At 33.3% G+C, this 19,378-nt stretch overlaps 1 protein-coding gene across 3 annotated transcripts; it reads right to left on the reverse strand.

The window, feature by feature from the left end:
• Positions 1–546: 546 nt before the first annotated feature.
• On the reverse strand, positions 547–13,317 carry LOC134720592 (uncharacterized). Of its 3 annotated transcripts, none has more exons than XM_063582933.1 (4): positions 13,048–13,317; positions 7,168–7,707; positions 3,746–4,568; positions 547–2,029 (listed from the first exon to the last, which is right to left on the reverse strand). In XM_063582933.1, exons 2-4 carry the CDS (start codon positions 7,616–7,618, stop codon positions 988–990), a joined length of 2,316 nt encoding a protein of 771 aa, XP_063439003.1. In that variant the 5' UTR covers positions 7,619–7,707; positions 13,048–13,317; the 3' UTR covers positions 547–987. The 3 variants fall into 3 exon arrangements, with proteins under 3 accessions (XP_063439003.1, XP_063439005.1, XP_063439004.1); XM_063582935.1 differs by lacking the exon at positions 13,048–13,317 and adding an exon at positions 12,843–12,908; XM_063582934.1 differs by lacking the exon at positions 13,048–13,317 and adding an exon at positions 9,316–9,602.
• Between the last annotated feature and the right edge of the window lie 6,061 nt (positions 13,318–19,378).

The raw sequence follows: 19,378 nt of genomic DNA on the forward strand, positions 1-19,378 counted from the left end.
TTCGGTAAACCATGTTATTATGAATGGTAAGACGCTGAGTATCAAATCTTGCCCATGAAATTAGTAAAAGGCAAAATAAGTTCAAATTGTTTTCAGTTACGCAATACCTTAATCAATAGAATAGATATAGAACAAACGTTGATATAAAAAAAAAGAAAAATCACAAAAATACTGAACTCTGAGGAAAATTCAAAAAGGAAATCCCTAATAAATTGTCAAAATCAAAAGCTAGAACACATAAAAAAAAATGGATAACAGCTGTCATATTCCTGAATTGGTACAGGCATTTGGTTATGTGGAAAATGGTAGATTAAACCTCGTTTCAAAGCTAGCTAAATTTCTCACTTGTATAACATTCACATCAAATTCCTTTATATTGACAAGGATGTGGGAACAAAAATGATAGACATACTAGATAATGTCAATTTAAAAAAATAGATTAAAATGCATATCTATCTTTGTCGAAAGTATGAAACTACTACGGGTGTTTAAAGGTTAAGACATTGGCTTTCTATGAAGGTATCAAACGGTTAGAGACATAATCTGTCCACTGCTGAAGTTTGTCCACCGTTGAAGGCATCATAGTGACTTTTGAAATAACTGTTCTGATCTCGCAATGAACTGGGAAGCAAGATATTGAGATTTGATAATGGTAGTGGAATATGAATGGATGGATATATCAGAATGTTATGCGAATGTAATAATTCAATATTCATATATACGTGTTCATTATACATTATTGGATGTTTCTAAACCATGGGTTTATAGCTTGAAAGATACTAAGTATCAAATCTTAGAAATAATTCATTTGTTTGGAAAATAAATCGGTTGGCATAGAAAGTGTTCAAATTATTTTTTGTTGTGCAACAGTTTAACCATTGAAATAAATATATAGATGAAATGTTGATGTCATATGGATATGAAGCAAGTAACAGCGTGTCTTTGAGTGCATATATGTATTTGTCAAATGTATGAAACCTTACAACACTAACATGAGATAACTTGTGCGGTGCGGCGTTGTCTACACGAGTGAAGCATGTCTCTTTCGGTTTCCACTTGTCTCTGAATATCCGAAATGTCTTCTGGATGTTTTCGTTTCATCCAGTCTTGGTACGCCTTATCAGCTTCTACAGCTCGTTTAACGTCACTTCCGGGAGCTCCTTTTGAGTTTGATCTCATCAATAATCGAGGAGTTTGTGGATTTTTCCCGCGAAGCCAGTCATTCTGTGAGACGGCAGTACTATTTTTCATAATTTCCTTTCTCCACTTTTCCTTTTCTTCACTATAACTTTGTTGTATTACTCTTCTTTTTCTTTCCATTTCTTCACGTTTCATGACCTCCTCCTGCCATTTTGTATTTACATTTTGTACAGGAGCTGGATTCTTATCGTTCTCTTGTTCCATCACTTTTAATTGTTCATAATCTGCCTGTAAAATTTTGCGTATCAGCGCCCGACGATCATATTCTTGGTCCATCCATTCGTCATAGGAGATGGCAGTCATTAAAAGTTTCTGGCGCTTTTCTTCCAGCATTTTCTTTTGTGACATAAAATCTTTCATGGACTTTATTCGTTCTAAATTAGGCGTTCTCTTATTGGTTTTTCGTCTTTCAAACCAGTCTCTATAGGCTGTAATGTTATGTTCCGCGGAAGGATTTCGGCCATCACCCACCTCAGTGCTGCCTATTTTTATAATGTCATGGATAGGACGAGTTACCTTTCTTGGCATTCGTTTACTTTCCAATTCTTTTCTCTTTAACCAGGCTTCATAAGCCTCAGCATTAGCCTCAGAACCATTACCACTGTCATCATCGTCGAAATCACTGTCGTCGTCGTCGCTACTTGAGATGTCTTGTCGAACACTCTTATTGAGGACTTTTTTTCTATCTGCCCATCGATCATGAATCACTCCTGAGCGTTTTGGCGTTGAAGTTTCACGCTTGTCAGTTTGCTGTGCACTTCGATTGGCAGCTAGATTGATGCGTCTCTTCATTACACGGGACGATTCTGTAAAATCTGGAAACTCGGGTCTACAAATATAATAAAAACATAACTTATTGGAAATTGAAATGAGAAATGTGGACCGTACATACAACGATCCAATTTGAACATGAGATCTTCTGCACACTAGAACTCTTATTTTAAATGTTTGCATTATTTGCCAGGTGATGATAGTATTTTGCAATACATGAATTATATTATCGATATTCATATTGAAATTGAGACAGCTTAAATTCTAACATTCATTTTTGGTAAAGTGAATAAAATAAATAATACAAACATAAAAATTCGGAAAAGAAAAAGGAATTACAATTGTTATCGTTATAATAAAAAATATTAAAATGTTATATAAATTAAGGCAACAGTAGTATTCCGATGTTCAAAAGTTATAAATCGATGTAGAGAAAACCGTGAAATCCGGGTTACAAACTAATACCGAGAGATACACATCAACTACAAGAGGAAAACAAAGGAACAACAGGAACACTGAGGTGCAACAAAAAAAAACGTCAACATACATAGAACTTTTTGATAACAGATAGCTGTCAAATTATTGACTTGGTACAGGACATAATAAGAATATGATGTGGGTTTTACCTGGTCTAAAGGCTAGCCGAACCTTTATACAAAATTAAAAATGAATTCCCATCTGAGTTATCGGAATTCTTATTCTAGGAATTTTCTGATCTATAGCAACTGCTGGTATTCACTTTGTTTCAGATGATCCCATCGCAATTTAACCTTATATTGATACTACAAGCATGACACCGATTATAAATGTGATACTATCTTTGGTAAGTTTTACCGACCGTTGCAAGGGCTGTAATTGTTCAAAACGTCCATCATCATCATATATTTTTAAATATATTCTTTTACAGATTGGTCTGCGTTACAAAATATACACCACATCAAAACATTAATTATGTATGACAACATCGAAATAACTTACGTCTGACGAAAATATATGTGTACATGTGTGTTAAACTTATGATATCATCAATAAACGTGTAATATCAAATACAAAGAACAATAAAAACGTGTTTTTGGAATGACCGTCAACGGAAATGATCACAGGTCCATAAATGTTAGCAATTATTTGAATAAAACGTTTTCAGGCATAAAATCAAAAATCCTTACAGCTAGGCAAGTCCGATTCGTCTGAAATCTAATTTCTTTTATAAAGTTATAAAGTTATAAAATAATTTACAAAATAAGGGCGAAAGATACCAAATAGATATCCAAACTCATAAGTCAAAACAAATTGACAATGATATGGCAATAGCCCAAAACTACCAGAGATTTGCAACAGATTACAAAACGCAAAATAAAAAAAAACCAAAAGATTGTGCAACACAAACCTTACTAACTTTGAATTTGATACAAAATATATAAACTGTAAGTAATGATACATATCCTTTTGATAAGGACATCATACGACGAATAACCTAAAAAGGTAATTAAAGTATACCATTTATCTTTGCTATCTTTAACCCAAAGCTTTTGAGGGGTTCGTTTTGATTAGATTTAATTTTCAGTGGTTTTTTTGTACTATTGGTTGTCTCTTTGACTTTATTCTATTTTAGCCATTGCGTTTTCAGTTTATTTTTAATATACGAATTTGAATGTCCGTCCGAAATCTCTCGCCCATCTTTTACTACTTTTGCTAGGTCAGACGACCTATTTCGTTGCATCAACCAACACCGCAGTCAGTAATTCAAATATTATTGGAAGAAATACCAACTTACCTTTCCTTGTGAGAAAACGAAACAAGTTTCCCAGATTTACTAGATCTCGTTCTAGCAGACACTGCACGGTCGTCGATTGAAAACGACGTGTTCATGTCATCTGCTACAGTGCTCCCATCCAAACGGCTGCTGGGAGGTGCAAACAACATAGGCGTGGTAGAAACATCCGTCTTAGATGCCACGGGTGTTGTCTGCGTAGATCTAGAAATAGCTTTTTCATCAGCCCCGGGCGTAAATTTCAAACATGACTTCTTCTTCAATAGTGGTAATGGTTTACATGTTACGGCATTCTCGTCTAATGTTTTCATCTTCGTTACGTTTTGAAATTTATGATAATTAGGCGTTTTTCCAATATTTCGGTTGACTTTGCTGTCTTGAATCGATACCCATGCAACCGTTCTGGGACCTTTAGGGCTTTTGCCTAAACTTTGCCTCTGAGTATAATGAGTTTGTGGTCTTGTCTTTTGAGAATCATCATTTATAGTAATTCTGCTTTCCACTAATGATTTTGGTCTTATCAACTGATCTTTATTAATCTTAATATGTTTCTTGACAGAGAGTTGAAGTGTATTATATATTGCCTTGGGATTCTTCGCCATTTTGTTATTGCCACGTAAATTAAGTTGCATGATTTTCAGATTTTTTTCACACATAAGTGACGCACAGCTTTGTGCTACATCTAATGGCGACTTTCCTAACAAATCTGTTATGTTTATTTTTGCACCATGATCTATGAGATACTTGAGTGTTATAAGGTTGTCTTTAGATGCAGCTGCATGTAGTGCTGTTCTCCCAAATTGCGTAGTTCCATTGATATCTACACCTGAAAATGAAATGGAGAATCTTGATATGGTTATATTTATAAATTAACTGTTTACAAAATTTTGAATTTCTGAAATATTAAGGCTTTTCCACCTCAGACATAGATAACCTTAGCTGGATTTGGCAAAACTTTTATGCATTTTGGTCCACAATGCTCTTCAACTTTGCACTTTATTTGGCCTTTTTAACTTTTTTGGATTCGATCGTTACTGATGAGTTTTTTTGTACGACGAAACGCGCGGCTGGCGTATATACAACATTCAATTTAGTCCTGTATCTATGATGAGTTTATTGATAAGTTTCAAGTAGATTAACTGAGATAGTAAAACGGCGCAATACATAAAGGCAACAGTAGTATACCGCTTTTCAAATGTTATAAATCGATTGAGAGAAAAGAAATGGATTACAACTAAAACCGAAGGATACAAATCAACTATAGGAGGAAAACAACGAAATAATAGAACACAGGAGTGCAACAAATAAACCTTACAAAACAAGACATAAAAACGAACTATAAGATAACAGCTGTCATATTCCTGACTTGGTGCAGGTCATTTTAAGAAAAAAAATGGTGAGTTGAATCAGATTTTGTGGCTAGCCAAACTTCGCGCTTTATGGCAATGTTAAATATACCGCTAAAACATAGCATTATTCGCTAGCCTCAAGGTATATAAGAAAAGTAAAAAACACCGAGAGGAGGTAGATAAACTAGTGTCCTCTCAAGCCCTAAGCAATAATGCAAAAAAGGACTAAAAGACTACCAATCCATTTACAAGCATGTTCAAATGTTGAGGACTCAAGTCTTACCACTTCAGAAGAACGGAAGGAATTGTATAATGTAAATATAAGGTGTTGCTTGAAAAACACAGAAAATAATTGTAAAAAAAGTAACCTGAAAAACGTTCCCCAAGGGCAGCAACCATTTCATTTTCTGGTGGAGGTGGTGGTGGTGGTGGTGGTTTGGAGGGGGGACTGTTTTTTTTTTTTTTTTTTATAAAAGTTTGTTTCCAGTTTTGAGTGAACATAATAACTTGTTTTTGATCCCAATAAAAGAAATGTTTTTGTTTCACCCTCGGCTACCGCTATATGTAGTGCTAAAAGTGAAAGAAAGAAAAATAGATTGTTTTTGTCCGGGAAAAAAATCCATAGAAAAACAAATGGTTGCTGTCTAATATGAATATCATATAGAAAGTGTCCATATTTCGATAGGAACATATCTAGCTCAATTTTGTTTTCATTTACTTTTCGTACTCATAAAACATCTACATTTTGTATTCTTAACGGTATATCTGAAACAAAGTACCTCCGCGTAGACACTATCAAAACTTCAATAATCGGTCAATTGATTTTTTATGTTTTGGAAAGTGGTCATAGATCGTAACAAGTGGGTAGTTAAATCAAACATAAATATATTACGATGAATTATGAAATTGTCATCGCGCAATATACTTGGAATTTAATTACCATCTCTTTCATATGAATTTTTAGTTTAAGTAGTGTACACAATATGTACAATAGTATTTTTATTTCGATCTCAAAAATGTAGGTTATTATCAAATAGTCCATTTCTATGCATATTGGTATCATTATTTGTATCAGTTCAGTGTTTCTGTTGTTCCATTGTTTTCCTGTTATAATTGATGTGTTACCCTTGGTTTTGGTTTGTGCCACGGATTTGTTTCAGTTAAATAGTGGTATAATACTGTTGCCCTTATTCAGCATCTATCCGCTTTATTTGAACTTTAATAGATAGTTGTAGCAACACTCCAGCAGCGCCTGCATACGGATACGATATTCCCGTACTTGTAATTTCTATCATTATTACCTTGATGGAGGGTTGCTACTCACAAGGAAGCTTTTAAACCAAGACTTCAAAATGGTGAAGCTGAAATCCTCCCTTCGTAAATTTTACGGACGCCATCACGAGTTGGTTTACCATTATGGAAAAACCGTTTCACAAATGATATCGTCGTAAATACAATACCCTTCCCTTTTCACGAATGTGACCTACCGAATTAGACTATTTACCGGATTTGTAATAACATATTATATGACCAACACGACGGGTATCACATGTGGAGCAGGGTCTGCTTACCCTTCCGGACCACATGAGATCACCACCAGTTTTTGGTGGGGTTCGTGTTACTTAGTCTTTATTTTTCTATTTTGTGTATGCTGTACTATGTCTTCTTTACTATTATTTGTCTGTTTTAATGTTAGCTATGGCGTTGTCAGTTTATTTTCCATCTTTGAGTTTTATTCTCCCTCTGGTATCTTTCGTCGCCCCCTTGTCTTATCGGCAATCGTGCCGCATCTCCTTTTTTATATAAATTGTTCTAACCTTGTGCTGCTATATAGTGTCCATGTGAATATCGAATGTAATGCAGCATCCTTAGCAATGGAAAATATGTAACTTGGGTCTTAATCAGCTGTCAATCGTGTAGGGTCATAACATAAACGAGTTAATGATTCTAAACTCTTTGCGTTTAATATGATAATACGTAAATAACACATACCAAATACAAATAGACAACAGTGCAAAACAAAATTTAAAAAAAACCACGAAGAGACGAACACACAACTGCTATAACAATACTTACCAACGGTGATTAACATATTGCACATGCGTAGTAAGCCAAGAAAACTGGACATATATAAAGCTACACATCCTCGATCATAAACGGCGTTTTCTATTTTCCCCGACTCTTCGGCATTTATCACCATATTTCCTTTCAAGTGAACCCCTCCATTATGGTATACACTTTCTATATTGTTTCTAAAGACAGAGTTAAATAACGTTTCCCAATGTTCAATAATATGCACTCTCAGAACATAACCATCTTTTATATTTTCTCTCATCAAAAGTTTCTGATGGTCTTGTAACTTTTCGCCATCAGGATATATTAAGATAAAGATATGCGATGGAAGTCCAGCTATTAATTCTAGCCTCGCTTTAATCTCTTCGATATTTACACCGGAAATTAGGTTTCTGAGCGTGCACACACTGTCGTCTGGAAGAACCACAAACAGCGTAAACGTGTCTACTGACATTTTTGTTGCTGGTTATATAATGTCCATACTATCAATGTCTATGCAAATCTGTGTTGTGTCCTTTTGTTTCTCGTCACCATAACAACAATCTGAAAATATACAGAAACATGTGCTTATATCAGCCACGTGTTTAAATTCATTGTGATGTTTTGTCCAAGTTAATACATAAAACAACCAATTTGAGAACATTTGTCTCAGACGTAGTTAGCCTAAGAAAGGTTTGTCTATTATTTAATATTATTTTTGAATATATAGCTCTTCATCTGGTTCGATTAATACATCCTTGGCGTTCAAATATTCGTTTCTGGTGAAGGTAAATCCAGAAAAGCGCCTCGGGCGTGTTTGATTTATAACGTGTTGTTTCATATTTTTTGCACCACTTAAAACAACTCTCAACGATAAACCTTCAAGATTTTCAATGAAAACGTGTTTGCTTCTATCTGTCGTTATAAAACTTACTGAGTATAAGGTGTAAACTTGAAAGAAAGAGTATTAAATACAGGAAATGTTCTAATGAGATTTTCTCTTTTTACTATTTTAGGTAGTAAATCACTAGTTAAATCTTTAGTGAAGATTACTTTATATCATGCAAACTTTTGAAGGCACTTTAAACAGAAAAAAACGCATACCTGACACTAACCGTGTTACTTATATATAACCTAATATAGTCGTAAATTTATTTGTTATAACTTGGTATGAAAAGTGTAATGAAAAAAAATGGTTTCATCTTCAATTAAGTCTGTAATTCGTCGTAAATACTTTAAGTATAAGAGCAAACACGCAGATAGAAATATTATGTAATCCCATAAAATGAAAAGTATCTCAAACATGAAACTCAGTTTATGTATACAGTATATAGTAAATATAGGAATAGTGATATTTCTGGACATCAGTGAAGATCATGAATTTCGTTTCAAAATGTTCGCAGATTGTCGGTTAGGTCAGTTTTTAGTTAAACTGATTAAATTTGCTGCTTTCTTAAAGTTTCAAATATAGCTGAATTTCAAGACTAAAAATGAACAATAAAAGAGCAGGTAGAAACTACAACTCAGTTCATTCGAAGTTATTTCACCAACAAACTGCCATTTTCAGTTTTGTCTTACTGAACTAAAAGTTTTGTTTTACAGCTATATCTATGGTATAATACCAACAGAGATGCAGGTGCAGTTTTAGAAATCAAAATAACAAAGTAAAATTGAGAATGGAAATGGTGAATGTGTCAAAGAGACAAAAACCCGACCATAGAACAAACAACAGCAGAAGGCCAACAACTGGTCTTCAATGTAGCGAGAAACTCCCGCACCAAGAGGCGTCCATCAGCTGGCCCCCAAACTTATATAGACTAGTTCAGTGATAATGAACGCCATACTAACTCCAAATTGTACACAAGAAACTAAAAGTTAAAATAATACAAGACTAACAAAGGCCAGAGGCTCCTGAATTGGGACAGGCGCAAAAATGCGACGGGGTTAAACATGTTTGTGAGATCTCAACCCTCCCCTACCTCTAGCCAATGCAGAAAAGTATTTACTTTCAGTGTAATTGCAATAACAGAACAAATTATTATTATCAATTTGTGGGTTATATTATTTTTTAATGTGAAAATAATTAAGAGTATATATACCGATTTGAAAAATAATTGGAGTTTATGAAAAGAGATTTGTTTGAATATTTAAAAAAATATATAATGAACTCACCTCCGATCCCATAAGAAATTAAAAGTACGTTTTCTTTGACAATCACACTTATATAATATACAATATGTCAAAAGCGCTCAATGGTTGGTTACAGGCGATAAGATCACATGTCTTTGTTAATTAACAATCTGTTCATTATATCTTTTTTGTTACATACTTTCCGCTTATTAAGTTTATACCTATATTGACTTTCTATAATATATCCTGTCCTTTTTTCCAAGCGAAACTGTTTCGTATTATTATAGATATAAGTAATTTGTATTGTCAATATTTGATTAATCAACTACCTGCCACAAATCAAAGTGGAAAATCTGTTCAATTAAAAATAACACGATTGCTGGAGAAGTACTTGTTACGATTTTTAAAAGGAGGTTTCGCTCCACTAGTGTGATTTATTACAGCTTTCATTTTTTTCTTTCTGACGAAATATGTATAACCGTTACGTTTATCATACAAACACCTTTACAGCCGATTGCATTGAGTGTGTAGGTAAAGGTAATTTCTTTTGTCAGCTTGCTTGACTAGACTACTTCGAAAGGGGGTAGTTACTGTATACCTTGTTTAATAATGACTTCTCGGTTCAGCTAGCAAGCAAGCCAACTAAAGATATTACCTTTACCTACACACTAAATGCAATCGGCTAAAAGATGTAAAAATTCATAACATATGTTCCATAGATACATGTATACCCTTTTAAAACTGAAAATGTAGACTACGCGATCATATAAAGTAGCGAATGTTTATATTGATCGGTTACTGTCTATTTTTAACAATATTAATAACAAAAAATCGTTCCTGTCATGTGTGATGGTTTCTCATTTGTTTTCATCTTATGTATGCAGATTACTAGTGATGTCAAACAAAATAGTTATTTAAATATTTAGCTATTTTCTGTTAAGCAAACAAGTGTGAATTAATGGAGACAAAACATACCCAGCAGAGCGAGTTTAAAGGAGACTGTTGATAAATTGCATGTCATCGCGATGGCTAATATAGTTCTATGTAAGTACAGAGAGCATGGATTCCTTTGTAATTTAATTAACGTATACAGTAATACACGAGATGACCCTATATTACCACGCAACATGGCCGCACATTTTCTTATCTCTGTTTTATGTTGTTTTAAAAGAGTGTTAACGAGTCTATATAATTCCTTGTTAAATATTGAACTTATTTCAATATTAAATATGCTTTAGATATACTGACACGTAGGATTAAGTTTATACATATAGACTACATGTATCCCTCCCTTGTCTTCAATATTTATCTACAATAAAACCGAGTAAATTTACTTTACAGTAATGTTGGCTTTCTTGTTTTAAATATTTCTTTAACATTTAGACTTGCATTTGAGTTTTGGCTATTCTATCTGTTTCTCTTCTAAGGTTTTGCTATTCTATTTAGTTCTCTTTTGAGTTTTTGTTCTTGGCGTTTTTATACTTCCATGGCTATCAAATGTTTCGGTTTGGGGGTTTCTGATGAAAATAAATCCATGAAAGTTTTTCGGACGCACGAAAAATATCAAGTGTTGTTATCTTTTTATACCATTTTTTCACGTTTCATGCAATAAAAAGAAGAAAGCAACTGATTTACAGAACTTATCTATCCAGCATTTAGGAATACTTTTCGTTTGTAAAATATTAAGTCTAATTACATTTTGATATACCAACTAAGTTTTAAAAAATATGGAAAGCAGAAGACAACCAATGGGTCCTTTTTATTGTATTGTTAGGTCATTGTCTTAAGTACATGTACCCAAAGTCTTATTTTTCAATGCACATGGAAAAATCTGCAGAACGGTATGCACAAACATATTAATATACATATGGTAAATAATCGTACATACTATTGTAAAGAAATTAAGATCAACGCGAATGTTTTGAAAAGAAAGGTAACATATAAACTAAAAAGAAAATTTTCAATAAGCCTGTCTGACCTTTTAAACCCCCGCAATAAAGAAGATCACCTGAATTCAATGGGTTATAATAATATCAATTATCAAGGCTTATACTTATGTTACATAGAGTTAACTTTTCTTATGAATTATAAACAAGATTAAAGATCAATAAATTAATTTCAAGATTGATTTGATTTTGTTCGAATATATGTATGGTGCACAAATATAGTATATTTTATATTTGCCCCAAACACAGCAATGTTCATAAGAGGATATTTTAAAGTCAGAAAGACGTACCAAATTGTTATAGTAAATGAGCGTGTCCTTTATGAATGACAATTGTTGTGTCTAGGAATTGATCCAATTATTGGCCTGGTAAAACCTAGTTATAAAACGAAAGACTTGAAGTGTCTGTTAAAGCTGGAACATCCGTCTAGATAAACACGACCCCAGCTGATCAACGAGACTAAAAACCCTATCATTGTCACCATTTTGGTCTTAGATTATCATTATTTCTTTTTAGCCCCATTTCGTCACAAAATCATTCCGTATTCAAATAACGTACATCTTTTGCTTTTAAATTTTGGGGTTCCATGCAGCATTACGGGTCTGATGAATGGAAATCTGGAAAAGTCATTCAGGCGCATCAAATTTACATTTTATAGGAGAACATTTCAAAGTGTTGACATTCTAAAGCATCCTTTTTATGTGATTATTGTTTCCACAGGCGGATCCAGGGGTTGGGGATGAGAAAACATGAATGATTATATAGGGAATCGCTGAAGCGTGACTGGAGCCCCCCTTTTCGGTCAATTAGCGCCCGTTTACAAGTTCTGGTTCCGCCACTGTTTGCAGTGTAGGAAACATATCTTACATCATCTGTTTACCAACGCATGTTTGTCCTAATGTTTCAAAAGCATATAGTCATATTCTTTACTCTATAACAATGCTGTCAGACAAATGGATAATAAATCATGAACATTTATAATACAATATTTCAAATATTTAACGCCATTTCATAGATAAAGATAAAAACAATCTTGTCATAAGTATATTTGATACCTATCATGATAAAGTAAATTCTATTTTAACACATATATGATTTGGTAGTCGAAAATTTAAAACCACTTTAAATTAGATAGTAAATGAACCGAATTTAAATCTTTAAACACTTTCAATAAAATAATTCAAATGTCATTTATATAATGTTGAAGTATACGGGTACAACTCTAATCAAGCTCGTACAAATAAATGTAAAATTAAATGTTCGAACTCCAGCTTAGCAACTATACAAATCACTTATCATTAACCGTACACAACCATAAAACACCTTGCAAAATAATAGAAAAATGTAGGCCTTGTAATTACCCCTTAGATCGAGAGCGCATCAATCAATAGGAAAATAAATCTGAAATACAAGCCATAATAATGTTTCGTAATGTTAATAAATAATGTATCCCCTATAATGCTGCCTAAGAACAAAAACACAGCAAAAAATCAATTCAGAAAAATAAAGATAAACAAGAAAATGACAGAATAATCTGCTTATAAGAGATGAAAATCATTGATAGAAAAAATATACAATAATTCCACATCTAAGTACTCCTATCCAATAAATCACACAACTTACAGAATCCCTAGTGATTTTTCTTCTAAATGTCCAGTCTCAATTTGTAGGAAAGTTTTTTTCGTAATTACATTAATATCCTTGCGATTTTTCACAGTATTCCAATCTATTTTCGTTACACTTTACGTAACACATAAAACAAAATAACTGACAAAATAAACTTTTCAAGCTATTATTAAAATCATAAAACCTTTCCGATTTTACTTACCTTTAATTATACTCCATAAGACATCACTACACAACGTCGAGATACTTATCCCATATCAGTACTTATTCCATATCTTATATATATATATATATGACATTTATCAAAATCTTCTATCACTTTAGAATAAATCCCTGTATTGAAGCGATCGTTTTAATTCTCATTTTAAAATATACAATAGATAATATGAAAGTCATTTGTTGTCGAACTTGTCAAGGTGTTTGTGAATTTATATTTCACCGAGTACGTTTAAATGTCTTTGTGTTTAAGAAGATAAAAACTGCCAGTAAGGCCATTGACAAAAAATAAAGTAACAAATTTTCTTATCTGGTATATAATAAAGAAACATTAGATTAAAAATGATTGTATGTATTTTGTTCGGTTTCCTCAATTAACTGATATGATTCAAGGCATCTATCAAAATATCGATTACGAAAACTAATTTCTGAAATTCAAACAAATTGATACAAGATTTAGCTAAGTTATTACATATCCCATTTTATGTCAATATATATTGTACTTGAAAATACCCGTCTATAGAAAAGTCAGTTTATTATAAACCGTCATATAAACTGGTTATCTGTTGAAAAGGGACATACTTAAAATCGACAACACCCACCAAAAGAGAAGTTACAGATACCATAGGGACATCAAAACTCAACAGGCGAAAATAAACTAGACACCATGGCAAAAATAGAAGACCTAAAAATAAACAGCAGTATACAAAACACAACATAAACTAGAGGCTCTAAAGAGCCTGTGTCGCTCACCTTGGTCTATGAGCATATTAAACAAAGGACACAAATGGATTCATGACAAAATTGTATTTTGGTGATGGTGATGTGTTTGGAGTTCTTACTTTACTGAACGATTTTGCTTCTTACAATTATATCTATCATGAACTTTGCCCATTAGTAACAGAGAACTATATTTGGTAAAAATTTACATAAATTTACCAAATTAATGAAAATTGTTAAAAATTGATTATAAAGGGCCATAACTCCTTAAGGGGTCAATTGACCATTAAGGTCATGTTGACTTATTTGTAGATCTTACTTTGCTGAACATTATTGCTGTTTACAGTTTATCGCTATCTATAATAGTATTCAAGATAACCAAAAACGGCAAAATTTCTTTAAAAATTACCAATTGGAGGGCAGCAACCCAACAACCAGTTGTCCAATTCATCTGAAAAATTCAGGGCAGATAGATATTGACTTGATTAACAATTTAATTTCTTGTCAGATTTGCTGTAGATGCTTTGGTTTCATAGTTATAAGCAAAAAACTGCATTTTACCCCTATGTTCTATTTTTAGCCGTGGCGGCCATCTTGGTTGAATGGCCAGGTGATCGGACACATTTTTCAAACTAGATACCCCAAAGATGATTGTGGCCTAGTAGTTTCAGTGGAGATTTTGTAAAAGATTACTTAGATTTATGAAAAAATGGTTAAAGATTGACTATAAAGGGCAATAACTCCTAAACGGGTCAACTGACCATTTTGGTCATGTTAACTTATTTGTAGATCTTACTTTGTTGAACATTATTGCTGTTTACAGTTTATCTCTATCTATAATAATATTCAAGATAATAACCAAAAACAGCAAAATTTCCTCAAAATTACCAATTCAGGGGCTGCAACCCAACAACCGATTGACCGATTCATCTGAAAATTTCAGGGCAGATAGATCTTGACCTGATAAACATTTTTATCCCATGTCAGATTTCCTCAAAATGCTTTGGTTTTTGAGTTATAAGCCAAAAACTGCATTTTACCCCTGTGTTCTATTTTTAGCCGTGGCGGCCATCTTGGTTGGTTGACCAGGTCACGCCACACATTTTTTAAACTAGATACCCCAAAGATGATTGTGGCCAAGTTTGGGTTAATTTGGCCAACTAGTTTCAGAGGAGAAGATTTTTGTAAAAGATTACTTTAATTAACGAAAAATGGTTAAAAATTGACTATAAAGGACAATAACTCCTAAACGGGTCAACTGACCATGTTGGTCATGTTGACTTATTTGTAGATCTTACTTTGCAGAACATTATTGCTGTTTACAGTTTATCTCTAACTATAATAATATTCAAGATAATAACCAAAAACAGCAAAATTTCTTCAAAATTACCAATTCAGGGGAAGCAACCCAACAACCGATTGACCGATTCATCTGAAAATTTCAGGGCAGATAGATCTTGACCTGATAAACATTTTTACCCCTGTCAGATTTGCTCTAAATGCTTTGGTTTTTGAGTTATAAGCCAAAAACTGCATTTTACCCCTATGTTCTATTTTTAGCCGTGGCGGCCATCTTGGTTGGTTGACCAGGTCACGCCACACATTTTTCAAACTAGATACCCCAAAGATGATTGTGGCCTAGTAGTTTCAGTGGAGATTTTGTAAAAGATTACTTAGATTTATGAAAAATGGTTAAAGATTGACTATAAAGGGCAATAACTCCTAAACGGGTCAACTGACCATTTTGGTCATGTTGACTTATTTGTAGATCTTACTTTGCTGAACATTATTGCTGTTTACAGTTTATCTCTATCTATAATAATATTCAAGATAATAACCAAAAACAGCAAAATTTCCTCAAAATTACCAATTCAGGGGCAGCAACCCAACAACCGATTGACCGATTCATCTGAAAATTTCAGGGCAGATAGATCTTGACCTGATAAACATTTATATCCCATGTCAGATTTCCTCAAAATGCTTTGGTTTTTGAGTTATAAGCCAAAAACTGCATTTTACCCCTTTGTTCTATTTTTAGCCGTGGCGGCCATCTTGGTTGGTTGACCAGGTCACGCCACACATTTTTTAAACTAGATACCCCAAAGATGATTGTGGCCAAGTTTGGGTTAATTTGGCCAACTAGTTTCAGAGGAGAAGATTTTTGTAAAAGATTACTTTAATTAACGAAAAATGGTTAAAATTGACTATAAAGGACAATAACTCCTAAACGGGTCAAATGACCATGTTGGTCATGTTGACTTATTTGTAGATCTTACTTTGCAGAACATTATTGCTGTTTACAGTTTATCTCTAACTATAATAATATTCAAGATAATAACCAAAAACAGCAAAATTTCTTCAAAATTACCAATTCAGGGGCAGCAACCCAACAACCGATTGACCGATTCATCTGAAAATTTCAGGGCAGATAGATCTTGACCTGATAAACATTTTTACTCCGTCAGATTTGCTCTAAATGCTTTGGTTTTTGAGTTATAAGCCAAAAACTGCATTTTACCCCTATGTTCTATTTTTAGCCGTGGCGGCCATCTTGGTTGGTTGACCGGGTCACGCCACACATTTTTTAAACTAGATACCCCAATGATGATTGTGGCCAAGTTTGGTTTGATTTGGCCCAGTAGTTTCAGAGGAGAAGATTTTTGTAAAAGTTAACGACGACGGACGACGACGGACGACGGACGCCAAGTGATGAGAAAAGCTCACTTGGCCCTTTGGGCCAGGTGAGCTAAAAATAAGGTGGAACAACAAGAACCTCACAAAAAGCGAGGGCAATTGCAGGTGCTCGTGGCAACCCATCGTGTAGCTCATTTAAACAACAAAACCGGTGATAAGTCTCATTCGATATGTCACACTAAAAATGTAGTAAAGTATTGCAGAAAAACCTGATAAATAGTCGTTCATGAGATGCGATATGATTGCCAATGAGACAACTCTTCACGAAGGCGTTAGAAAATTCAACAATATGAAAACCCTTACCGCAAAGTTAATTATAAAAATCCCAGAATCCTTCACACATTTATGATTTCTTAGTATCCACGATTTTTTACCACCTGTCTGGGTCCTCCTCCTAAATGTTCCATTCTATCATACTTGTTATAGCCAATTAGTACAAGTATATACTTACTGTTTAAACAGATTATTCAAATACATTGTATTTAAAAAAAAAATCTCGATTACGTCATATTGCCAGTGATATACACTAAAAAGATCCACTAATCTGTCAAATTAAATGATGCATCGTTTTATAAAGAAGTAATATCCACTAAAGTATCTACCATTAATCAAACAGAAATATCGCATTCAATCAAATAATCATATACACTTTTCTGTCAAATTAGAAAGCCTACTTCCCTAACAACTAAACACATTAAAGTTATGAATTAAAAAAAAAAGAACAATAAAAAACCCGATCAATGTTCTTTCAAACTTGACATTTTCTTGTCTTCATAGAATTTCCTATTTATGACAACACATTATAATTTAATATGGTATTTTTTTTCAAACTCAACATTCAAATTTGAAAAATGCAAAATATAAGAATACTTACTCGGTTTAAATATGAATGTTGACTATAATATTATAATATAAGTTAAGATTATATATAAGAGGGGCGAAAGATACCAGAGGGACAGTCAAACTCATAGATCGAAAACAAACTGACAACGCCATGGCTTAAAAAAACCCAGATAAATTGGCAAATAAAAGGGCACAAAACACAACATAGATAACTAAAGACTAAGCAATACGAACCCCACTAAAGCTAGGGGTGATCTCAGGTGTGCTGATATGGTTGCTCATGTTTCTCAAGTTGCTCAGGTTGCAAAATGGATGGATCTATCTTTTTTTCCAAAAAAAACACACAACCTACAACAACATGACTGCCAAAATAAAACTTATGTTCCTATGTTTGATTTAAATTGTTTGAGCTCAGGAGAAAAACTGATACTAATGAAAAAAAAGATTAGTTTCGTCTATTTAATAACAAAATTACATAAATTTCATTCTAATATTTGACAAGCACAAAGATGTGACGGGATTTAACATGTTTTGTGAGATCTCAACCTCTCCCTATACCTCAAATCTGTTATTTGTGTTTTGTAATAATCTTTTGCTTTTTTTCAACTGATTTTTTAAAACTTTTTCCTTCTGTTGTGCGTGCTGTTACTGACCAAGGGCAGGTAGCTTTTAGAAGAGACGAAAGTTCTATGCATGTCTCTAGTTGGTATTTGTTGTGTTTTTTTTTCCCTCAGACAAAGAGAGGAAGAAAAAAAAAACCTTATCAAAGACAACACGCTTATCATGTGAAACGCCAGACGTTCGTTTCAAAATTTCATGACATATCAGAATTGATCGAATCAAGTATTGGAGAGACCAAAATTAAAAGTATCCAAACATTCAGAACAGGTGTTTCAAATACATGTACAATTAAAACAATCGCATGTCTTTGGGAAGAACACCGTCATGTTTCGAATATATCAACAATTTATAAATTTGAGAAAATGAACAAATCAATTCAAAATGGCTGAGTATGGGCTATTGATACCCTGGTAGATAGAATTCATGATAAAGATTGACTTATCTAACTTTGACCAGTAGTAAGTAGTGTGCTTAGGTGGTTTCCAGATCTTTGGCAGATTTCACATTTTCGGCAAACATGACGTCACAAACGCCATCATTAATCTATGGCAATTAATTGTTTTCTCCAAATATGAATTTAAAAATCGTTCATTTGTTTCTGATTACTCTCAACACCGTATTTAGCTCCAGGAATAGATTACCGTAGCCTATTTGGCACAACTGTTTTGAATTTTGGATCCTCAATGCTCTTCAACTTTGTATTTGTTTTGCTTTATGAATATTTTGATATGAGCGTCACTGATGAGTTTTATGTAGACGAAACGCACGTCTGGCGTACTAAATGATAATCCTGGTACCTTTGATAACTTATAAAACTGTTTTTGTTTCAATTTATATTCATCTTCCCTTTTTAACAACCCGTCAACGTTAGTCCATTCAGAGATGAGGTTTATCAAAGCAACTGGTATCAATGTTCTTAGCTAACCGAAGCCAACGATGTTATAACAAAAAGAAAGCAAATAATTGTATTCATAGTCCGCAATTTTAAGCATATTGTTAACAGTTTGAATGTTCCTTTCGTCATGTCCGTTAGAATCGTAAAATTGTGTACTATTCTTCACGTGTCGATACCCGTACAATGGAGGGAGTTGTATTAAATTGTTACACGATGATGACTGCTGTACCCATACTTTGACTGTTTTATTCATTTTGTTTGTTTACTTCAAGCATCATTGTAAATATAACGGAATTTGATGAGACTGTCGTACAAAGTGAGAGGTTTAGCGCAATAAACACAGGTTTAATCCACAATTTTCTACATTTGAAAATGCCTGTACTAAGTCAGGAATATCACATTCGTTTTTGATGTGTATTGTCATTTTATTTTGCCATACGATTATGGACTTTCCAATTTGATTTCCTCTGAGTTTTTACTTTTTGAATGTTAATAAGTTATATAATCCATGTCACGCAAAAATAGACTTTAAACGTCTACAGAA

The sequence above is a fragment of the Mytilus trossulus genome, chromosome 6 (genome assembly GCF_036588685.1).
Source record: "Mytilus trossulus isolate FHL-02 chromosome 6, PNRI_Mtr1.1.1.hap1, whole genome shotgun sequence".
In the NCBI taxonomy this organism is placed as follows: domain Eukaryota; kingdom Metazoa; phylum Mollusca; class Bivalvia; order Mytilida; family Mytilidae; genus Mytilus; species Mytilus trossulus.

What these genes read in the sequence shown, in the direction of transcription:
- LOC134720592 (XM_063582933.1), bottom strand. Translation starts at nt 7,618, where the DNA reads ATGTCAGTAGACACGTTTACGCTGTTTGTGGTTCTTCCAGACGACAGT. An exon ending in CAATATGTTAATCACCGTTG is followed by an intron (nt 4,569 to 7,167) that starts GTAAGTATTGTT and finishes TTTCATTTTCAG; the next exon opens with GTGTAGATATCAATGGAACT. An exon ending in TCGTTTTCTCACAAGGAAAG is followed by an intron (nt 2,030 to 3,745) that starts GTAAGTTGGTAT and finishes TTATATTTGTAG; the next exon opens with ACCCGAGTTTCCAGATTTTA.